Source organism: Camellia sinensis, chromosome 8 (genome assembly GCF_055761805.1).
Source record: "Camellia sinensis isolate YWXY chromosome 8, ASM5576180v1, whole genome shotgun sequence".
NCBI classification, from domain to species: domain Eukaryota; kingdom Viridiplantae; phylum Streptophyta; class Magnoliopsida; order Ericales; family Theaceae; genus Camellia; species Camellia sinensis.
In genome coordinates this window covers 36,099,306-36,116,333 of record NC_138968.1, presented here as the reverse complement: position 1 = coordinate 36,116,333, position 17,028 = coordinate 36,099,306, and the positions used below count along the sequence as shown (strand labels likewise).

Genomic DNA, 17,028 nt, shown 5'->3' with positions numbered 1-17,028 from the left:
GCAAAACAAACAAACAAACAAATCAAATTAAGCACGAGGAAACATGTTACAAACAGAATCAACTTCCCGATCGCATCGACAACCATCGCATTCAACTTCATCATCATCATCTTCATCGTCACTCTCCCACCCTCTTCTTCTTCTTCTTCCCAATCTCTCGTGTCGATCAACATCATTGTCTCGTTTCGCACAACAAGTACTGGGTCTCTGTTTTTGAACCAGTGGGTTTACTACCCAGATCATCCTAACAATTTCTCTCAACTTGTCTCGACACTCTCTGATCAATCTTCGTTTTCCTGATGTGGGTTTTGATTTGTGTATGCTGCTGAGAATTCGAATGCCCTGTTTCTTGAACTCGTCGTCTTCGCTGAAGAGGAAGATGATGCTGAGTACGTACAGAGCTCCTCTGTGTCCAGAACTTGCTGCTCTGTTCAGAGACTCTAATCCAGACTCTATTCTCATCAAACTGAAGTAATCAACCTGAAAAAGACACACAAGAATGGACATTAAATTAATTCGATAATCGTAACTAACAATAATTTAATTTTTGAAAAAATAAATGATGTACTGTAAATCACGAGACTATAAGTATCAAATCAATATATTTTTTAATCTATTTATTGATGATCCACATGCGAAAGCCAACAAAATGAAGAAATAGAACTTATGTTTTGCAATTAATACGAATATAAATTTAATTTTGATGATAATAATTATGTTTTTGTTGTTATTATGATTAATATTGCTTACCACTCCTTGCCTATACAATGCCTCTGGATTTCCACTCTCTTTGCACTTGTTCAAGAAACAAGAAGCTTCAGTAGTTACACGCCATGGTACCACTGGAAATTTTTCTAGGGACATTTGTTGATATATGTAGTTATCATCTGCTGCTTCATTCAAAATCTTGCTACTGTAAAAATCAAGAAACAAAAAATAGTAAATAAACAGAAAGTTCGAATTCTGAAGAAAAAGGAAGAAAAGAATGACTAGAGATTCAATAATTCTAGTTAGAAGTCAGCTTTTAATCTATATTTTGAGTCATATCATCTCTCACATAAAAAGAGTCAAAAAAGTTAAAAAAATATAAAGTCAATTTTTAACCATTTTCTTAAAACATCCCAAAACTAATCATAGAAACCCATCATAAAAAATATAACTGAAACAAGTGAAGCAAGAGTCTTACTGTTTAACCTGCATGACCAAATCATTTTACGCGGACAATTTCCTAATTAGTTCTGTATCTTTAGAATTAGTTCTACTTGTTTGAAAAGTTGGCTATTTTAATAGGTTATTTTAGTTTTTGACTATTTTAGTAGGTTAAAATTTTTATGTTTGGAAATATGGCTAGATTTTTTTATAGTTAGATGTAATATTTGTGAAAGAAAAAATTGAAATGATTATGAATTTGATATGATATTTTATTTTATTGACTATTTTAAATTATTTTGTCTTTTTATATATTTTAATTTAAAAGTCAAAAATCTGCTTCCCAAACAGGGCCGTTATATAGTGAGACGAGGGATATACCTTAACTTGGCATTGAAGAAATCAGTAAAAGAAGAAGAAGCTATTCGACCTAAGACTTCTACCACCACCTCACTTGGAAGAGACTCAAAGCTTGCAACAATAACCTCCCTCCCATTCTTGTTTTCTTTACTTCTACTTCTGCCTATTCTTTTCATCAACTTTGATCCACCCATTGCTAGAGAGAGGGAGAGGGAGAGGGAGAGAGAGAGAGGGAGAGAGAGAGAGAATGAATGAATGAATGACTGAGAGAGAGAGATAGAGAGCGGGTTCATGGGGTTTTCATGGGCAGGTCTTTTTCCATTCCAATTAAGGAAAGGAGTACCTGGTCTCCAAAATTAGATTTTAAGGGACACGATTCAACCTGATCATATTATATGCCAAAAAACTACACCGTTTTGATGTGTTACTTCACTGTCTTTGTGAACTTCCTAATCTGCTTTCCTAATTTGATTCTCTTCCAGTCCAAAGTAGGATTGGACTATCTTTGACACGTTACTAGGGCACATGAAAATTGTGATATGGTGGGGAAGCTTCTAAATAAACTCTCCAGATTTATCTATGCTTATGTCCAAGTAATTTTTTTTTTTAAATACAAAATTTATAATATTTATTGTGAATGTATAAAAAAAAATTAAGTGGGTATATTTTAGAGGTAGTTATTTTGGTTTTTGAGAACACCATTTTGGTGGTGTGCCTGTAAGGGCGGACTTAGGACTGGGCATAGATGGCTACATCCCAGTCCAAAATTTAAAAATCTGTAGAAATTTTTTTCTCCAACCCAGCCCAACCTCGTCTCAAATAAGAGCCAATAGTTTTTTTGTTTATTTTTTAGATAGACAGCCCAATAGCAACCCAATACTTACCCTTAAAAATAGATAGGCAGCCCAATAAATTTGTATTTGTTTAAAGAACAAATCTCCCAAAACAATCATCACATCTTCCGATAGATAGGCAACAGCCCTCTCCATCGTCTCCAACAACTTAGAGCAGCTCCACTTTCCTAACATTTTTGGTAATTGTAATTAACCAATTATTTTATTTCGTTGGTTGAGAATGGATTTGATTAACAATGGTTTTGAAATTTTGTCTTTATGAAACAAATATTATATTGCTCTTAGTATTTTTATGATGCTACCTTATTCAATGTTCCATATTGCTCTTAGTTTTTAAACTTTGAAAGAGTTTTTTTGGACATATATAAAAATAATGGAAACTTAAATAAAAATTATTGAGGATATATATAAAAACTCTAATATTTAAAATTATTGCGAATATACTCTGGTTTAATATTAAATAGAGTTAATTTTTTTTAATTTTTTTTTTTAGGTTATAAATAATGGAACCTCCACACTCAAAAAAAGCAAAACCCTTTTCTCATTCTATCAATCAAAATAGAAGTCTAGTAGTATAACATTTAATGTTGGTGAAACCTCATTTTTTGATGTGCAACCGCCTTCCATGCCTCAAACAAATAAACCAAGCGAATTTGATTCAATTGTTATTGAACGGGATCTTGGTTTACGCTACGCTTGCTAATTTGTGAATATCTGGTTAATCAACGAGATGAGGTTAAATGAGCTTATGTGAACTTGGGGTCTTATCAGCCTAAACTTGGGTATCCTATGTACTCATTTGGAAAGCAGAATCACCGATTTTAATATATTTGGTTTAAACAATTTTCTTAATTAGAGTATTCTCCTTCAAAGGATAGGGCATATTGTTTTTCATGATTTTTGAAAATTGATCTAGATTCTATAATCGATGAATTCAAATCTTTAAAGACTCGTCGAACACAACTTAATTAGATTGTTTCTAATCAATAAATTCAGATATTAATCTAGATTATATTATTAAACTCTCTTTTTTTCTTATGTGGTTATACTTAAAATATATTGTATAATTTTACCTTTAATATTAGCTCATCCCATCGACGAATCTTGGATCCACCCTTGTGTGTCTGACCAATAAAAAAAATTATACACCTATATGACTTATAAAAATAAGAAAATTGAGCATAGAGTCATGTGATGTTTCAAAAAAAAATAATTTTTAGTCTCTTAAAGTTTCTATGAGTGTAGAAAAAAAAAACAGAACAGCTAACCGATGGTATTAATCTGTAATTACAATCTGTTATTACAAATTTAGAATTGTATTTATTTATTTTTTTTGTGAATTTGTAATATTATTGTTATTATTAGTGGAATGGGAAGAACATATTCGGGTCAGGGTACACAAATTCCAGAGTACAGGTCCTGTATTTTGGTACACGTCCTAATGGCAAGATTGACCTTTTCCATATCAGTGTTTTATATGCTGTTTGGACAATTCATATTAATTTAACTGGAATTTTTTTTTATGGGATTGAATTGTCTCTAATTTTTTTCCATACGAGATACATTTTGAATATACAAAAACAAATTTTCATTGTTTTCTAAAAAGTAAATTGTTTATATACTTAGCATCATCTTCCTCTTCAATGAAGACAACGAGTTCAAGAAACAGCGCATTCAAATTCTCAGCAGCACACGCAAATCAAAACCCACATTAGGAAGAAGAAGATTGATCAGAAAGTGTCGAGATAATTTGAGAGAAATTGTTAGGATGATTTGAATAGCGAACCCACTGGTTCAAAAATAGAGATCCAGTACTTGTTGTGTGCAATGCGAGATAACGATAATGATCGACACGAGAGATTATGGGGTAATATAGTAATTGAATTCAATGTTTATATAGATATATGTCAATGATGTAATGTAAAGTTTGAAGGTAGTAATGCCAAGAGTTCTGATTCTTATAGCAAGGCTTTATATGCTCTGTTTGCCTCTGTTTTATGTTTTGTTTATTAAATGTTCCAAAAGCTATACGTGTTATTACTCCTAACTAATCATTAATTGTCATGCCTCTTTATTGTTCCGTCATTATCAACAAAAATCAATGAGTCCCATCATCTCTGCTGTCACGTTCGACTTGAAGTACCACATAACCATGTATTTTGATCACCAAATAACTTCTCTTATTAATGTCATGACCCAACCCCCGCCCCACAGGAGTAGAGACGTAACCGGCTAGTAATCCGCAATTACCAAAGACCTACTGAATAATAAATAGTAAAGGGCTGGTGGAAGTCAATAAAATCACAAATCATCGTCCAATGAGCTGTGAACTAAAATGAGTAAACACACCTTATATACATCACTGTACAATCATCCCATACCTTTAACACATCATATACATGTACCAAAAGCAAACACATTATCCAAACAAGCATAAGACCAAAAACACTTTGCTACAAGTCACTTGATCACTTTACAAAAGGGTAAGTTCATATTCACCCAAAAGCCTTAGAGTTAGACCCAAAAGAAACCCTGAAGGGAGGCACTACGGTTGGCTTGACAAACTAGAAAGTAGGTTGATGCCCTTAACTTCTCTCTTAAGTTGGATCCCCTACATGATAGACATAAACTGTGAGCCAAAACCCAGTGAATAACAATGTGTAAAAAAAAAGGTTAGAAATAATATCTATTTGGACAGTAAAATCAAGTCATATAGCAGTAACATATTCGTTAAACATAGCAATCATGTGGAACCACAGGTTCATATACCAGTTCTTCAAATCAGGTTCATATAACTCGATATCTCATACGCATCTGGCCATGGTACTGTTACCCCCAGACGAAGGCCACATGATCATAGGCCGCAGTATTTTTACCCCCGGGCAAGGGCCACATAAACATAGACCATGGTATTATTACCCTCGGATGAGGGCCAAGTGGAGATATGCCACGGTATTATTACCCCCGTGTACGGGCCACATGAATATAGACGGCAGTATTATTACCCCTGGGTATGGGTCACGTGAGCATTTTATATGGAGTGGGTTCACGTATTCAGTAAACATATCACTATAGAACAGACTTTAACAATATCAATAACAATCCAAAAGAATTATAATTCAAGCATAGTTTTACTACATTGTCACTCACCGTTAGTCCCATGTAGCACTTGACTAGGATGCGGCGTCTGACCTACGTAGGCACATGAAAACATAATGGTTCAATATTCAGTTAGTCACTAACTTCTCCATTACTTATTACTAATCATTTAACCCGATCATTTTTATTCTTTCGTTTCGTTTTAATTCATCCTATGCACATGCACATGAAAAACAATTGAAAACCATGTAATTGGAGGCCCGAAAGTCAAAGAAATCAGGAGAAAAATCAATCTGGGCTGGCCTTGTTGGCCGCATGTGCGGTGGTCTGGCCGCTCATGCAGTGTCCTAGGCCGCACGTGCGGGTGAACTTCAGTGTGCAAATTTGGCCAAACCAAGCTTGGCCGTTCGAGCGATGGCCCAGGCCGCTCGAACGGTCTAGATGAAAAATCAATTCGAATTTCTGCTGAATATGGAGTTTTTCCCCCTTTCAAAACTCAATCTTATTTACACAAAAGGAGGCTCAAAAACACTTCAAAACCAGAGGAATTGATTACTTCCAACTTCAAACAAGTAAGCAAGGCTCAAGCTTCAAAGAAGACCAAAAAATCATGAACCTTAGATATATACAATTTTCGATGTATGCAAACTTGAGTGTTAAAGTAAAAACTCTTGCAATTTACTCTCCAAATCCCAAATTTCTTGCAAGATGCAAGTGATGATGCCATGTATTTCAAGGATAAGAGTTGACTATTTTCATTTCTTCACTTTAGGGTTCCTATCATCACTTTACATTGCCTAACTTCTCAATTCATCTAAATTTCTATGATTCCATGGACAAACAATTTCAATTCTTGAAATTAAAGGAAAGTTTCTTACCTTAGATGGATGAATTAGTGAAGATTTGGTTAAGCTCTTCTACTCCTCTTCTTCCTCTATCTTCCTTCTACTCTTAAGGCTCTCTCTCAAGTTGTCTCTGCACCAACCACTATCTGTCCTTATTTACCTCTTTTGTTGACTTGAGTTAAGTCTTGTTTGGATTTTCCTAATTCTGTTCCCAAGTCTAAGTTAATAATTCAATTCTCATCATAAATCTCTTAATTAACACCAAATTAAAACGTACTACTGTGAATCAGTCTCTAATTGCCTATTTCAAATATTTAATTTTAATCTTATAGTTCACTGATTCAGACAGGTTTATTACCCATTTCCATCTATCTTTCTCACTAATTCACTACCATGAACATATAGCACAAATAACAAATGGTACATATAACACATGACATACAATTAGGCATAATAAACCCATAAGCAAGGCAAATTACGTAATTTAACAATTTATTAAGGGAGCGGTTGTTACAATTAACCACTTGTTTTTATTTTATTTTTTATTTTTTATTAGATTGTACTTAAAACATGAATTTTGGTAAGAACTTGAAAAAGAGGGGGTGGGTGGGGAGGGGGTGGGGAGGGAAGATATGTGAAATATAAATACAGTTATATTTTTCCTTTTCATTTTCTAAATCCATATACTCAAAATTCATGCTCTAAATACAACCTTAATACGTACAAAAGTCTTGAAAATTTGCTAAGAATTTTAACTAAGATGAAAAAGTATGGTGGGGAGTTAATCGATGGATTGGGACCCGTTAATAATGAGATTGGCCTTTCAAATTAATCGATTTAATGAACTGCACATCGAGTTATTTAAAAAATAAAAAAAATAGAATCCATACAAAGAATGAATTTGAAATGTATTGATATTTGGGTAAAATACAATTCAGTCTACATGTAAAAAAATATTACTCATAAATAATTTTTTTTTATAAATATTAATAATTAAAATTCTAAATTTTTACATGTTTTTATAAATATTTTTCAAAAATCCCACTTAATTGTAATTGTCCCTTGATATTTCTAAATAGGAAAACGTTTGAGGGCTACAATTTTTGTGGCTCAAATGACTCAAAATTGTCAAAATGACGTCGTTTTGACAATTTTGAAATTGTTTTGTACTCAAAACGACGTCATTTTAATAATTTCGAGTCATTTGAACCACAAAAATCATAACCTTCAATCATTGTTCTAAATAAAAATTGTCAGTGTGTTGGTTTTTTGGACAGCTTCTGATGACCTAGACCTTTTGAGAGTTCAATTTCAATACACATCTTTGAAAAGTACATAACTTGCGTGCTTCGAAAAGATACCAAGCCCTAAACAAACTCAGCCGATTAGAAGATGCACTCATCGAGGGCCCATTGGTCGAGGGATACGTAGTGTGCCCTTAGGCCATCTCCAATATCGCATCATACTGTTCATTAAATTTAAATTTAATAAAAAATATTTTAAATATCAGCTTTTTATTAAATTAATATTAAATGAAAGGAGAATTAAATATTTCATCAAATTAAGTGAGTTTTTATCCTTCATCAAATTTTGCATGTAGTCATTAGGCCGAACATCCGCCTGGACGTCTTCCTGGACAACCGAATTTTCTTTATCTGAACGTCAATTTTAACTCATAGCCGGATGTCCATCTAGACATCCTCCCAGACAATTGGACTTATACAAAAATTTGATGAAAATTTTAAATTTATCATTGGAATGCATCGTATCAGACCAAACGATTTGTTAATTTTTTACTCAAATTTGATAAAAAAATTTATACAACGTTGAAGATACTCTTATAACCCTCTGGCGATACCCAAAAAAAAAAAAAAAAAAAATGAAATCATGAGTTGGTCCTGTAAATTGCACTATCATAAAAAAGACCTTTAATAAATTTATTATTGTAAATTAAAAAAAAAATAATACAATTCAACCGTTTATACTTTCTACATCATATTTTAATTTAAATTAATACAAATAAATTAAAAATAAATAAAAACTCACAAATAAAAAGTTAAAATGTCATAATTATTTATTATTTTAATAAATTTATTAATATTATTATCAATATCAAATGATGATTTTACAGTGAGAGCTCCTTTGGGATGTGAGTTAGCTTTTTGATTATTTTAATCTGTGATTAAAAAACCTCGTTTGATATAGATTTTTTGACTTTTGTGAGAGAAAAAATAAAATGATTATAGATTAAGGTCCGTTTGGGAAGATGGTTTGTGGCTAAAATAGCCACAAAAGATAAAATAGAATATTTTAGTCACAACAAATAAAAATCACATCTAACTCATAATCATTACACTCTTTTCTCACAAAAAAAGTCAAAAAAACCAAAAGTCCTTTCAAAACCAAGCTTTTTAGCCTAGGCTAAAATAGCCAAAAAAGTCAAAAAGTCAAAAAACCAACCCACTTCCCAAACCAATCCTAAATGTGACATTTTATCTTATTAGACTAAAATAACATATTTTGTATTATGTAACTATTTTAGCCCAAAACATCTTCCCAAACAAGCTATGAATCTAATATTTGGAGTAGTCTCTCTTCCTCCTTAGATCTGAAAGTGGGCTGGGCTTCTCTCTAGTCAATGTGATATCTATTGGTCCAATTTGAGTTCATGGACTCACCATGTTCATTATTTTTATAATCCAATCCAATTTAGACCTAGAAAGCTGTAACTTAATGATTTCATCACATTGAAAATTTATATTGATACTAAAATTATTGGATCAATCTTTCAATGTGATGATCGATTCACTGTGGCCAAAAAAATTAATGAATCGGATTATTAAAATATGACTCATGATGAGTCTATGAGCCCAAATTGGATCATCTAGTCCTGGAAGAGTTACATTCTTAAAAATTATATTAATTTAATTAGGGATGGTCATTTTCCTCCACCCCACGTTGCACTCCATCCCCTCTCCCGCTCCGTACGGATTTTTCCTACCCGATTAAAAAATGGGGCCGGGACGAGTTTTGCTTTCTCCACCCCGTTTCATCAGAACCTCACCCCGATTATATTTATTAAATATATTTATATGTATATATATATAATTTATTTATTTTTCATTATAACAAAGTTAAACACTAAAATTTTATACTTAATTTTAAATTTTATTCATTTATTTTCTATCTTATATAATACAATTTTCAATAAGTATAAATTATTATTCACAATATATTATATTATTTATAATTTTTGTTAATATTTTTATTTTTCAACTTAAAAAATTAACCTGTCTTCCATCCCGCACTCGCCCCACTTCTGTCACCTCTCGATTTGTCCAGCCCTCGATATGATACGGGGCGGGAGTAGATTTCTATAAACCCACTCCAAATTTGAACTGTGACCATCCATAGATGTAATTGTATCTCCTAAATAAAAATAAAAATTTTAAAAAAAGCTTGTGGGTATGAGATTAAGGTGGGGTTTAGAGTTATTTCCATCATTTAATCATTGATTCGAATAATTGTTAATGATGGTAAATTGTTAATATGGGTTTTGCTTACTGTACGGGAAAGAAATACACCTTCTCGTATAATCCTGTTGACTAAGTCTGTGCTCCTCCGTACGACGTCGCTTTATTACCTGAAAACACAAACGTAAGCTAGCCGGCGGGTGTGTGCCGGAAACCCCTCCGATGCCAAAGTCAGCAAACTTGACAAATAGACAAAGCTCTGTGTAGAAAGCAAAATTGTGTGTTACCTCCTCCAAGGTGATGTTTGTGAGCTTTTTATAAGTTTCGTGTGGCACAATCCTAGTAGGACTTTTATTCCTCCATGCAGAGTCCTTCTAGGATTCATTCTCCTGAAAGATAATGCTTATCCTTCAACACCCCCCTCACTGCTTAACCCAAGTGAGATGGTTTTTACTATGGCCAAACTACCACATGACCGAAATAAAACTGGCTATGCTGAGCCACAGAGTAGGCCGAACTATCCTCAGTTCGGTTCCACATTTACCCCATCCTTATCTCGGTTCTCTTATGTAGAAATCATGGTGTGTTTTAGACCGAACTACCGAGTAGCAAGGTTTTGACCGTTCTAACTAGACTACGTCGTGACCGGACTAACTCTGAGACCGGCCTAACTCCAAGTTGCCTCCGGACCGGAGTAACTTTACATCATCTTGGACCGAAGTAACTTTATCTCTTGGGCCGGAGTAACTTTATCTCTTTTGGGCCGGAGTAACATTACGGCCTTTTTACCCAGTCCTTCGTTGGGCCACAAAGTCCATCTTACAGCTCGGCCCAATTTTCACCAAAAATTACCCTCTCAATTGCCCCTTAATTCCATCTGCACAGCATGATTTGGGATTACCAGTCTATCAACCGAGCTGAAGTTTTTAAACCTTTCCAACCGAGCTAAAACCCTTTAGCCTCTCCAGCTGAGCTAAAAACTCTTAAGCCTTCCAGCCGAGCTACTTTCACTCCGGGCTCTGTTTGTCCGGTCAAAACGTCTCTTCAATTACAGCGTCTGTAACGTTTCCCTTTCCAATGACACGTGGCGGGCTCTGATAGGCTAGGGGCAGCTGTCACGTCGCCCTCGTACTACGAAATTTTTGAACAGTCCCGCCCTTTTTGCCTTTCGTCCTTTACACAAAACAACCCTTTCATTTTTGAATCATTTACTCTACTATTCTTCGTCTTCTCTCTCTGTGCCTCTACTTCTTCAACTATCAAGCTCGTGCTCTTCATTGCTGTGACTGTTCCATCTCCAGTTCCCTCCTCTTCAATCTGGTAAGTAAATCCATTTTCTTCCTCTGTTTTGCTTTCGTATCTTGCTTTCATTGTAGTTTGTTTTTGAAAAACATATTTTGCTTTGCCTTGTACTTTTCTGGAAAATCTTAACCATAGAACACTTGAATATATGCAATATCCTGTAGAAAACTAGCTTTCGATCTAGAATCTTGTCCCAACCGAACTAGGAGTCTGTTTGTGCTATACATGCAGATCAATTCAAACAATAACCAAACTAGGACTAGTAGAAATAACAAAAGTTTCAACAAATCACCTACTCCTGATTCACTTTAGCCGAGATAAGATCACCTAACGAAGTTTAGACTAGGAACTTCGATCTTCAACCGAGCTAAGCCTTTGGGGCTAAGCCAGCTTTCTTGGTTTCTTAGACCGAACTCAGAAAGCTGTCCCCAGACGATGAACCGGTCTAATAAGCAACCTGCTCAAACCGAGCTACCAAACCTTTTGATGAACCGAGGTAGAACCAGTTCACAAGGCTGAAGTAGGGCTCTTATACCTTGCTTTTAATTTGTAGCACGGTCCAATGATCAGTGCTTAACCCCTTTGTTTTCTACTTTGCAGACTTAGGTTGCCCAAGCACTCTGTTGCGCACTCAACCGAGCTACTGAGCACATTCTTCCGACCGAACTAACTTATTAATAACTTATAAATTAAATGGGGAAGTATAGGTTTTTGGTAGAGACCCCTGGCGGCATGGCCGAATTCCGAAGGGATTATGGCATTCCAGACGATGTACATCTTACCCTAGCCAAGCAAGATATCATACCATGGGGCAAAACAGGCTTTGTAACCTTTACCCTGCTTTCAATAATAGAGACCGGACTAAGGTTTCCAGTCCAGCCCTTAGTTTGTGAGTTTCTTAGGCAAACCAGACTATGCCCAACCCAGCTATCCACCAATATATACCGGATAATAATGGATATAGCCGAACTAAACCGCCAAGCAGGCCTGAACCTCGGTCTAGCCGAAATCTTCCATCAGTACTCCATAGGTTCCAAAGACGATGGCTGGGTTTATTACCTTAGGATACGCCGTCGTAGAGAAAAGATAATAAAAGATACACCGGATAAGGATGTAAATGATGATGACTTTTTCTGGGTATCGGGCAATTTTGAAGATCAGCAAGCCCAAATCCCAGGTCGAAGTATAAACTGGAACAAAGGAGAACCTGGTATAGTTACTTCGGTTTTATGCATGTTTTTTCTTTTACTTTGGTTTCAGATGTCATAACCGATCTAACAGTTGTATCCTTTTTGCAGACTCAGCTCATCTTGCTTCCCTGTATAGTTACCCAAATCTGAACACACTCCGAGCCGCATTACGTTTTAAAGAAAGGAGTTGGGCTAAGCTTCTAAATTTTGAGCCGACCTACAGATAAAGCGGTCGCCGAAAAGCCAGAGTGACCGATTTCCTTCTTGAAGACGCACCAGAACCGGACCTAACCTTGCCCGAAATCAGACTTGTCCCACTAACCGCTGAAGAAGAGATGGCAAAGAAAAGCAGAGTCAGGGCCCTTCTGACCGAAACAACCAGGGCCGAAGTGCCACCATCAATTCAAACCCAAGAAGCGGTGGTAGCCCTTCCTACACAACAACCGTCCTCATCCCGCCGAACCAAGCGCGCCCGGACTGCCGAAACCGAACAAAACTTGGTTGATGAAGACGAAGCTGCTCTGCCACCGAGCCTGCCACCGAGCCCCCAACCCGAGCCTACCAACCGAACTACCACCATCTGGGCACCGAAGCTAACCTTCAACGACCGAGATATCCAAGATTCTGATTCGGTTGTTGCTGACAAAGATCATCAATTGGCCTTCAACCTGGCCAAGAGTGTGTGCCTCCCCAAAGATATGGAGCACCACCAAAAGCAATTAAACACCGAATTGAAGTCCATCCAGTCTTCATCAAAGTCCATGATTTTGGTAAGTAGCTCTGTCCGTTTTTCTGTCTAATTTTTCCAACTTTTACTTCGGCTCAAGGGAAGTCTTCGTTTTGTCAGGCCTTACAGAAAAACAACATTACTTACAAGAAAGTCCTAGAGCTCAGAAAAACAACAAGGCAAGCAGTGGCGGAAGCCGAAGCGAAGGTGGCCGAGCTAGAAGAAGCCAGAAAGCAAATGACCGAGCTACAAGCTGAGAACGGCCGACTTGCCGGACTGGTTAGTTCGGCCGAAGCAGAGAAGCAGAAAGCCGCCATCGCTATGAAAGACAAGTATCTGCGCGAGTTGGTGAAGCTTGAAAAGAGAAAAGATACCGAAATAACTCAACTGAAGGAGAGCGCAAAGGGAGCCGAAAAGCAAGGCTACAAGAAGGCAGAGGATGCTTATGTCAAGCAGTGCGATGCTGCCAAGGAACTGTTCTTCAAGTGCGGCTGGAGGGCGACTGTTGAGAAGCTCGGTCACGATCCACAGACCGAGGTTTTCAACCCTCCAGCCTACTTCATACCGAGCTCCCTTGTGGAGTATGCTAATGCCCTGCAACAACAGTTTCTAGAAGACTCAGATTCCGACGACGACTCTGCTTCTGAGGATACTTCGGTTGTTAGTGCGGACCTGTCAGTTGGTTGGAGCCCATGGTGGAAGACCTGACTATTGAACTACCAGGTGAAACCGTGGTTCCAACCGAAACCACCCTTGCAACCGAGAGCGAGCTTCCTCCTGAAACCGGTCTTCGTTCTGATGCTGATGCAGCTTTTGATGCTGAAATCGATGATCTTTTCTCTTGATTTTGTACTTTTTCTCTTTTTTTGTTGCTTTTTCGTCTTTGTAACCGGTCTATGCCCCTCTGTAATGGCTTTTCAATGAATGAAAATTTTGCTTGAACTCTTATTCTGGTTTTGATTCGTATGCTTGCACTTGTAATGTCTTTTATTACTCTAACTGCTATTTCGGTTCTAGCTGGTTAAACTATGCTTACCAGCCAACCACTCCTTAGCCGACATATTTACTTCGGCTGAGGAGTACACAGAATTTGTTTAATCCAGCCAACCACTCTTCAGCCATACCTTTACTTCGGCTGAAGAGTAACAAGAGTTGGTTTATTCCAGCCAACCATTCTTCAGTCATACCCTTACTTCGGCTGAAGAGTACAAGAGTTGGTTTATTCCAGTCAACCACTCTTCAGCCATACCCTTACTTCGGCTGAAGAGTACAAAGAGTTGGTTTATTCCAGCCAACCACTCTTCAGCCATACCCTTACTTCGGCTGAAGAGCAACAAAGAGTTGGTTTATTCCAGCCAACCACTCTTCAGCCATACCCTTACTTCGGCTGAAGAGCAACAAGAGTTGGTTTATTCCAGCCAACCTCTAAGTTAGTTTTTCCAGCCAACTTAGAATAATGTTTGGTTATTCCGACCAAACGTCCTGCAGCCTGGATCCTTATCCTGGGCTTAGGAAGGGTGTTGGTTTATTCCAGCCAACCTCTAACTTAGTTTTTCCTGCTAACTTAAAATAATGTTTGGTTATTTCGACCAAACGTCCTGCAGCCTGGATCCTTATCCTGGGCTTAGGAAGGGTGTTGGTTTAATCCAACCAACTTCTAAGTTAGTTTTTCCTGCTAACTTAGAATAATGTTTGCAATGTACCTAAACTTCACTAAAGCTAACTTTTACAGAGAACAACTTATGGTGAAAAGAATTGTTTTTTTTTTTATTGAGAAAAGAAAAAATTACATATGTTTGAAAGAGAAAAGCTAAAAGTAAAATAACTTGAGATTGGCCGTGTTCCATGGCCTAGAGATTGCTTTGCCGTCCTTGTCTTCTAGGTGGTATGCCCCTTTGCCTGCTAACCCAACCACCTTGTAAGGACCTTCCCAGTTTGGCCCTAACTTGCCATCTCCTGGGATCAAGGTGTTTCCCATCACTTTGCGTAGTACCCAATCGCCGATCTTGAATTGTCTTGGATGCACTGTCTTGTTGTATTTCCTGATTAATTCTCGTTGGTATGAGGCAATGTGAACCAGTGCTCTTTCTCTTCTTTCTTCTGGAAGGTCGAGTTCTAATGCTATGGTTTCTCCATTCAAGTTTGGATCAAAATTCTCGCTTCGAATTGTGGGGAGGCCAACTTCCAGTGTGATTACTGCTTCCATTCCGTAGGCTAAGGAGAATGGTGTTTCTCCTGTTGATCGCCGAGGTGTGGTGCGGTAAGCCCATAAAACATGAGGAAGTTCATCCGCCCACTTGCCTTTTGCCTTCTCTAGCCTTTTTTTTAGTCCATCCAAGACGACTTTATTTGATGCTTCTGCTTGCCCATTTGCTTGAGGATATGCCAGTGTAGAATTGTAGAACTCTATCTTGTACTCTTCACAAAAGCTTCTGAAGATTCTGCCGTCGAACTGAGTACCATTGTCTGAGATTAGGGCTTTTGGTATGCCAAACCGAGTGATGATATTCTGCCAAACGAACTTCTTCACATCTTTTTCTTTGATTGATGCCAATGCTTCTGCTTCCACCCACTTTGTGAAGTAGTCTGTTGCTGCGAGAAAGAACTTCCTGTTGCCGGGTGCTGTTGGAAGTGGTCCTACTATGTCCAAGCCCCACATTGCGAAAGGCCATGGGCTAGTTAATGGTAGGAGTTCTCTTGCTGGTTGATGTATTTGGTGCCCGAATTTTTGGCATTTCTCACACTTCTTCACATATTTCTCTGAGTCTGCCTGCATATATGGCCACCAATATCCTTGCGAAATGGCCCTGTAAGCTAACGATCTTCCCCCTTGATGGCTTCCGCACACCCCTTCGTGTATTTCGAACAAGAATGCTTCCACTTTGCTGGGATGAACGCACTTTAGGTAAGGCCTTGAGAATGACTTCTTGTATAATGCCAAAGATGGAGATAGCCAAAATCGTTGCGACTTCGCTCTTATTCTGTTGGCTTCTTTTTTCTCTTCTGGTAGGATGCCGTCTTTTAGGAACAGGATGATGGGATCCATCCAAGAGGGGCCTAATTCTGCGCAACATACCTCTTCTGCTTCGGGGTCTTCTATGCTTGGTTTTGGTAAGTAGTCGATGAGCAATGGATGAGGGATGGATGCATCTGCCATTGAGGCAAAGCCTGCTAGTTCGTCTGCTCTGCTATTTTCCTCCCTGCCAATTTGTTCTATCCTTACTACATCAAACTTCTTGATCTCTGTTCTGACCAGTTCTTGGTACTTGGCCATTCTGTCATCCTTTGCTTCGTAGTCACCAGAAATTTGGTTTACCACCAGCAGAGAGTCGCTGTATACCATTAGTTCGGTGGCCTTCATGTAGTATGTTGATTTGAGTCCTGCAAGAAGCACTTCATACTCCGCTTCATTGTTGGATGCTGGGAAGCCAGGGTTGATTGCTTGCTTTACAACCAGGCCGTCTGGAGAGATGAGGACTATGCCAAGTCCTGTACCATGCCGGTTGGATGCTCCATCCACAAAGAGCTTCCATATCTCTCCAACGAACAACTTCCAGCAAGTGGAGGGGTCAGATGATGTCGTGGGGTCAAGAGTGGTGTTTTCTTCAAGGTCCATGCTTGCTGTCTGCCCCTCGCCATCTGATTGGACTGTTGGTGAGTCTTGGTTTGCTTGGTTTACTTTTTCCTTGCTGTCTTTAGTCTGGTCTGTCTTGGAGTCTGAATGAGTGCTTTCTGCTAGGGGTTGCGCTATTCCGGCGTCAACTTCCATCCCTAGTTCGGTTGTGTCAGTTAGGTCGACTGGGCAGATATGATGACTTCCAAGAGTAAACTCTGCGACGAAGTCTGCCAAGGATTGGGCTTTTACTGCGGTTCTGGGTTGGAACTTGATGTCGAATTGTCCCAATTCTACTGCCCACTTCAAAATTCGCTCAGAAAAGTTCGCCCTCTCAAACAAAGCTTTTAGTGGAAAAGCTATGAGGACAACTATGGTGTGGGCATGAAAGTAGTGTGCCAATTTCCTTGAGGCCA

General features: G+C 37.8%; 1 protein-coding gene and 1 long non-coding RNA gene across 2 annotated transcripts; one reads left to right on the top strand and one right to left on the bottom strand.

Annotated features, from left to right (window-relative positions):
* Positions 1-4,673: 4,673 nt before the first annotated feature.
* LOC114297488 (uncharacterized) lies at positions 4,674-6,448 on the bottom strand. The gene is made up of 3 exons (XR_003641515.2): positions 6,341-6,448; positions 5,514-5,555; positions 4,674-4,974 (listed from the first exon to the last, which is right to left on the bottom strand). It is a non-coding gene; the product is annotated as an uncharacterized LOC114297488 (long non-coding RNA).
* Positions 6,449-12,377: 5,929 nt separating this feature from the next.
* LOC145796509 (uncharacterized) lies at positions 12,378-14,100 on the top strand. Its single transcript, XM_082881749.1, has 2 exons — positions 12,378-13,042; positions 13,120-14,100. Exons 1-2 carry the CDS (start codon positions 12,608-12,610, stop codon positions 13,705-13,707), a joined length of 1,023 nt encoding a protein of 340 aa, XP_082737875.1. The 5' UTR covers positions 12,378-12,607; the 3' UTR covers positions 13,708-14,100.
* The last annotated feature ends 2,928 nt before the right edge of the window (positions 14,101-17,028 follow it).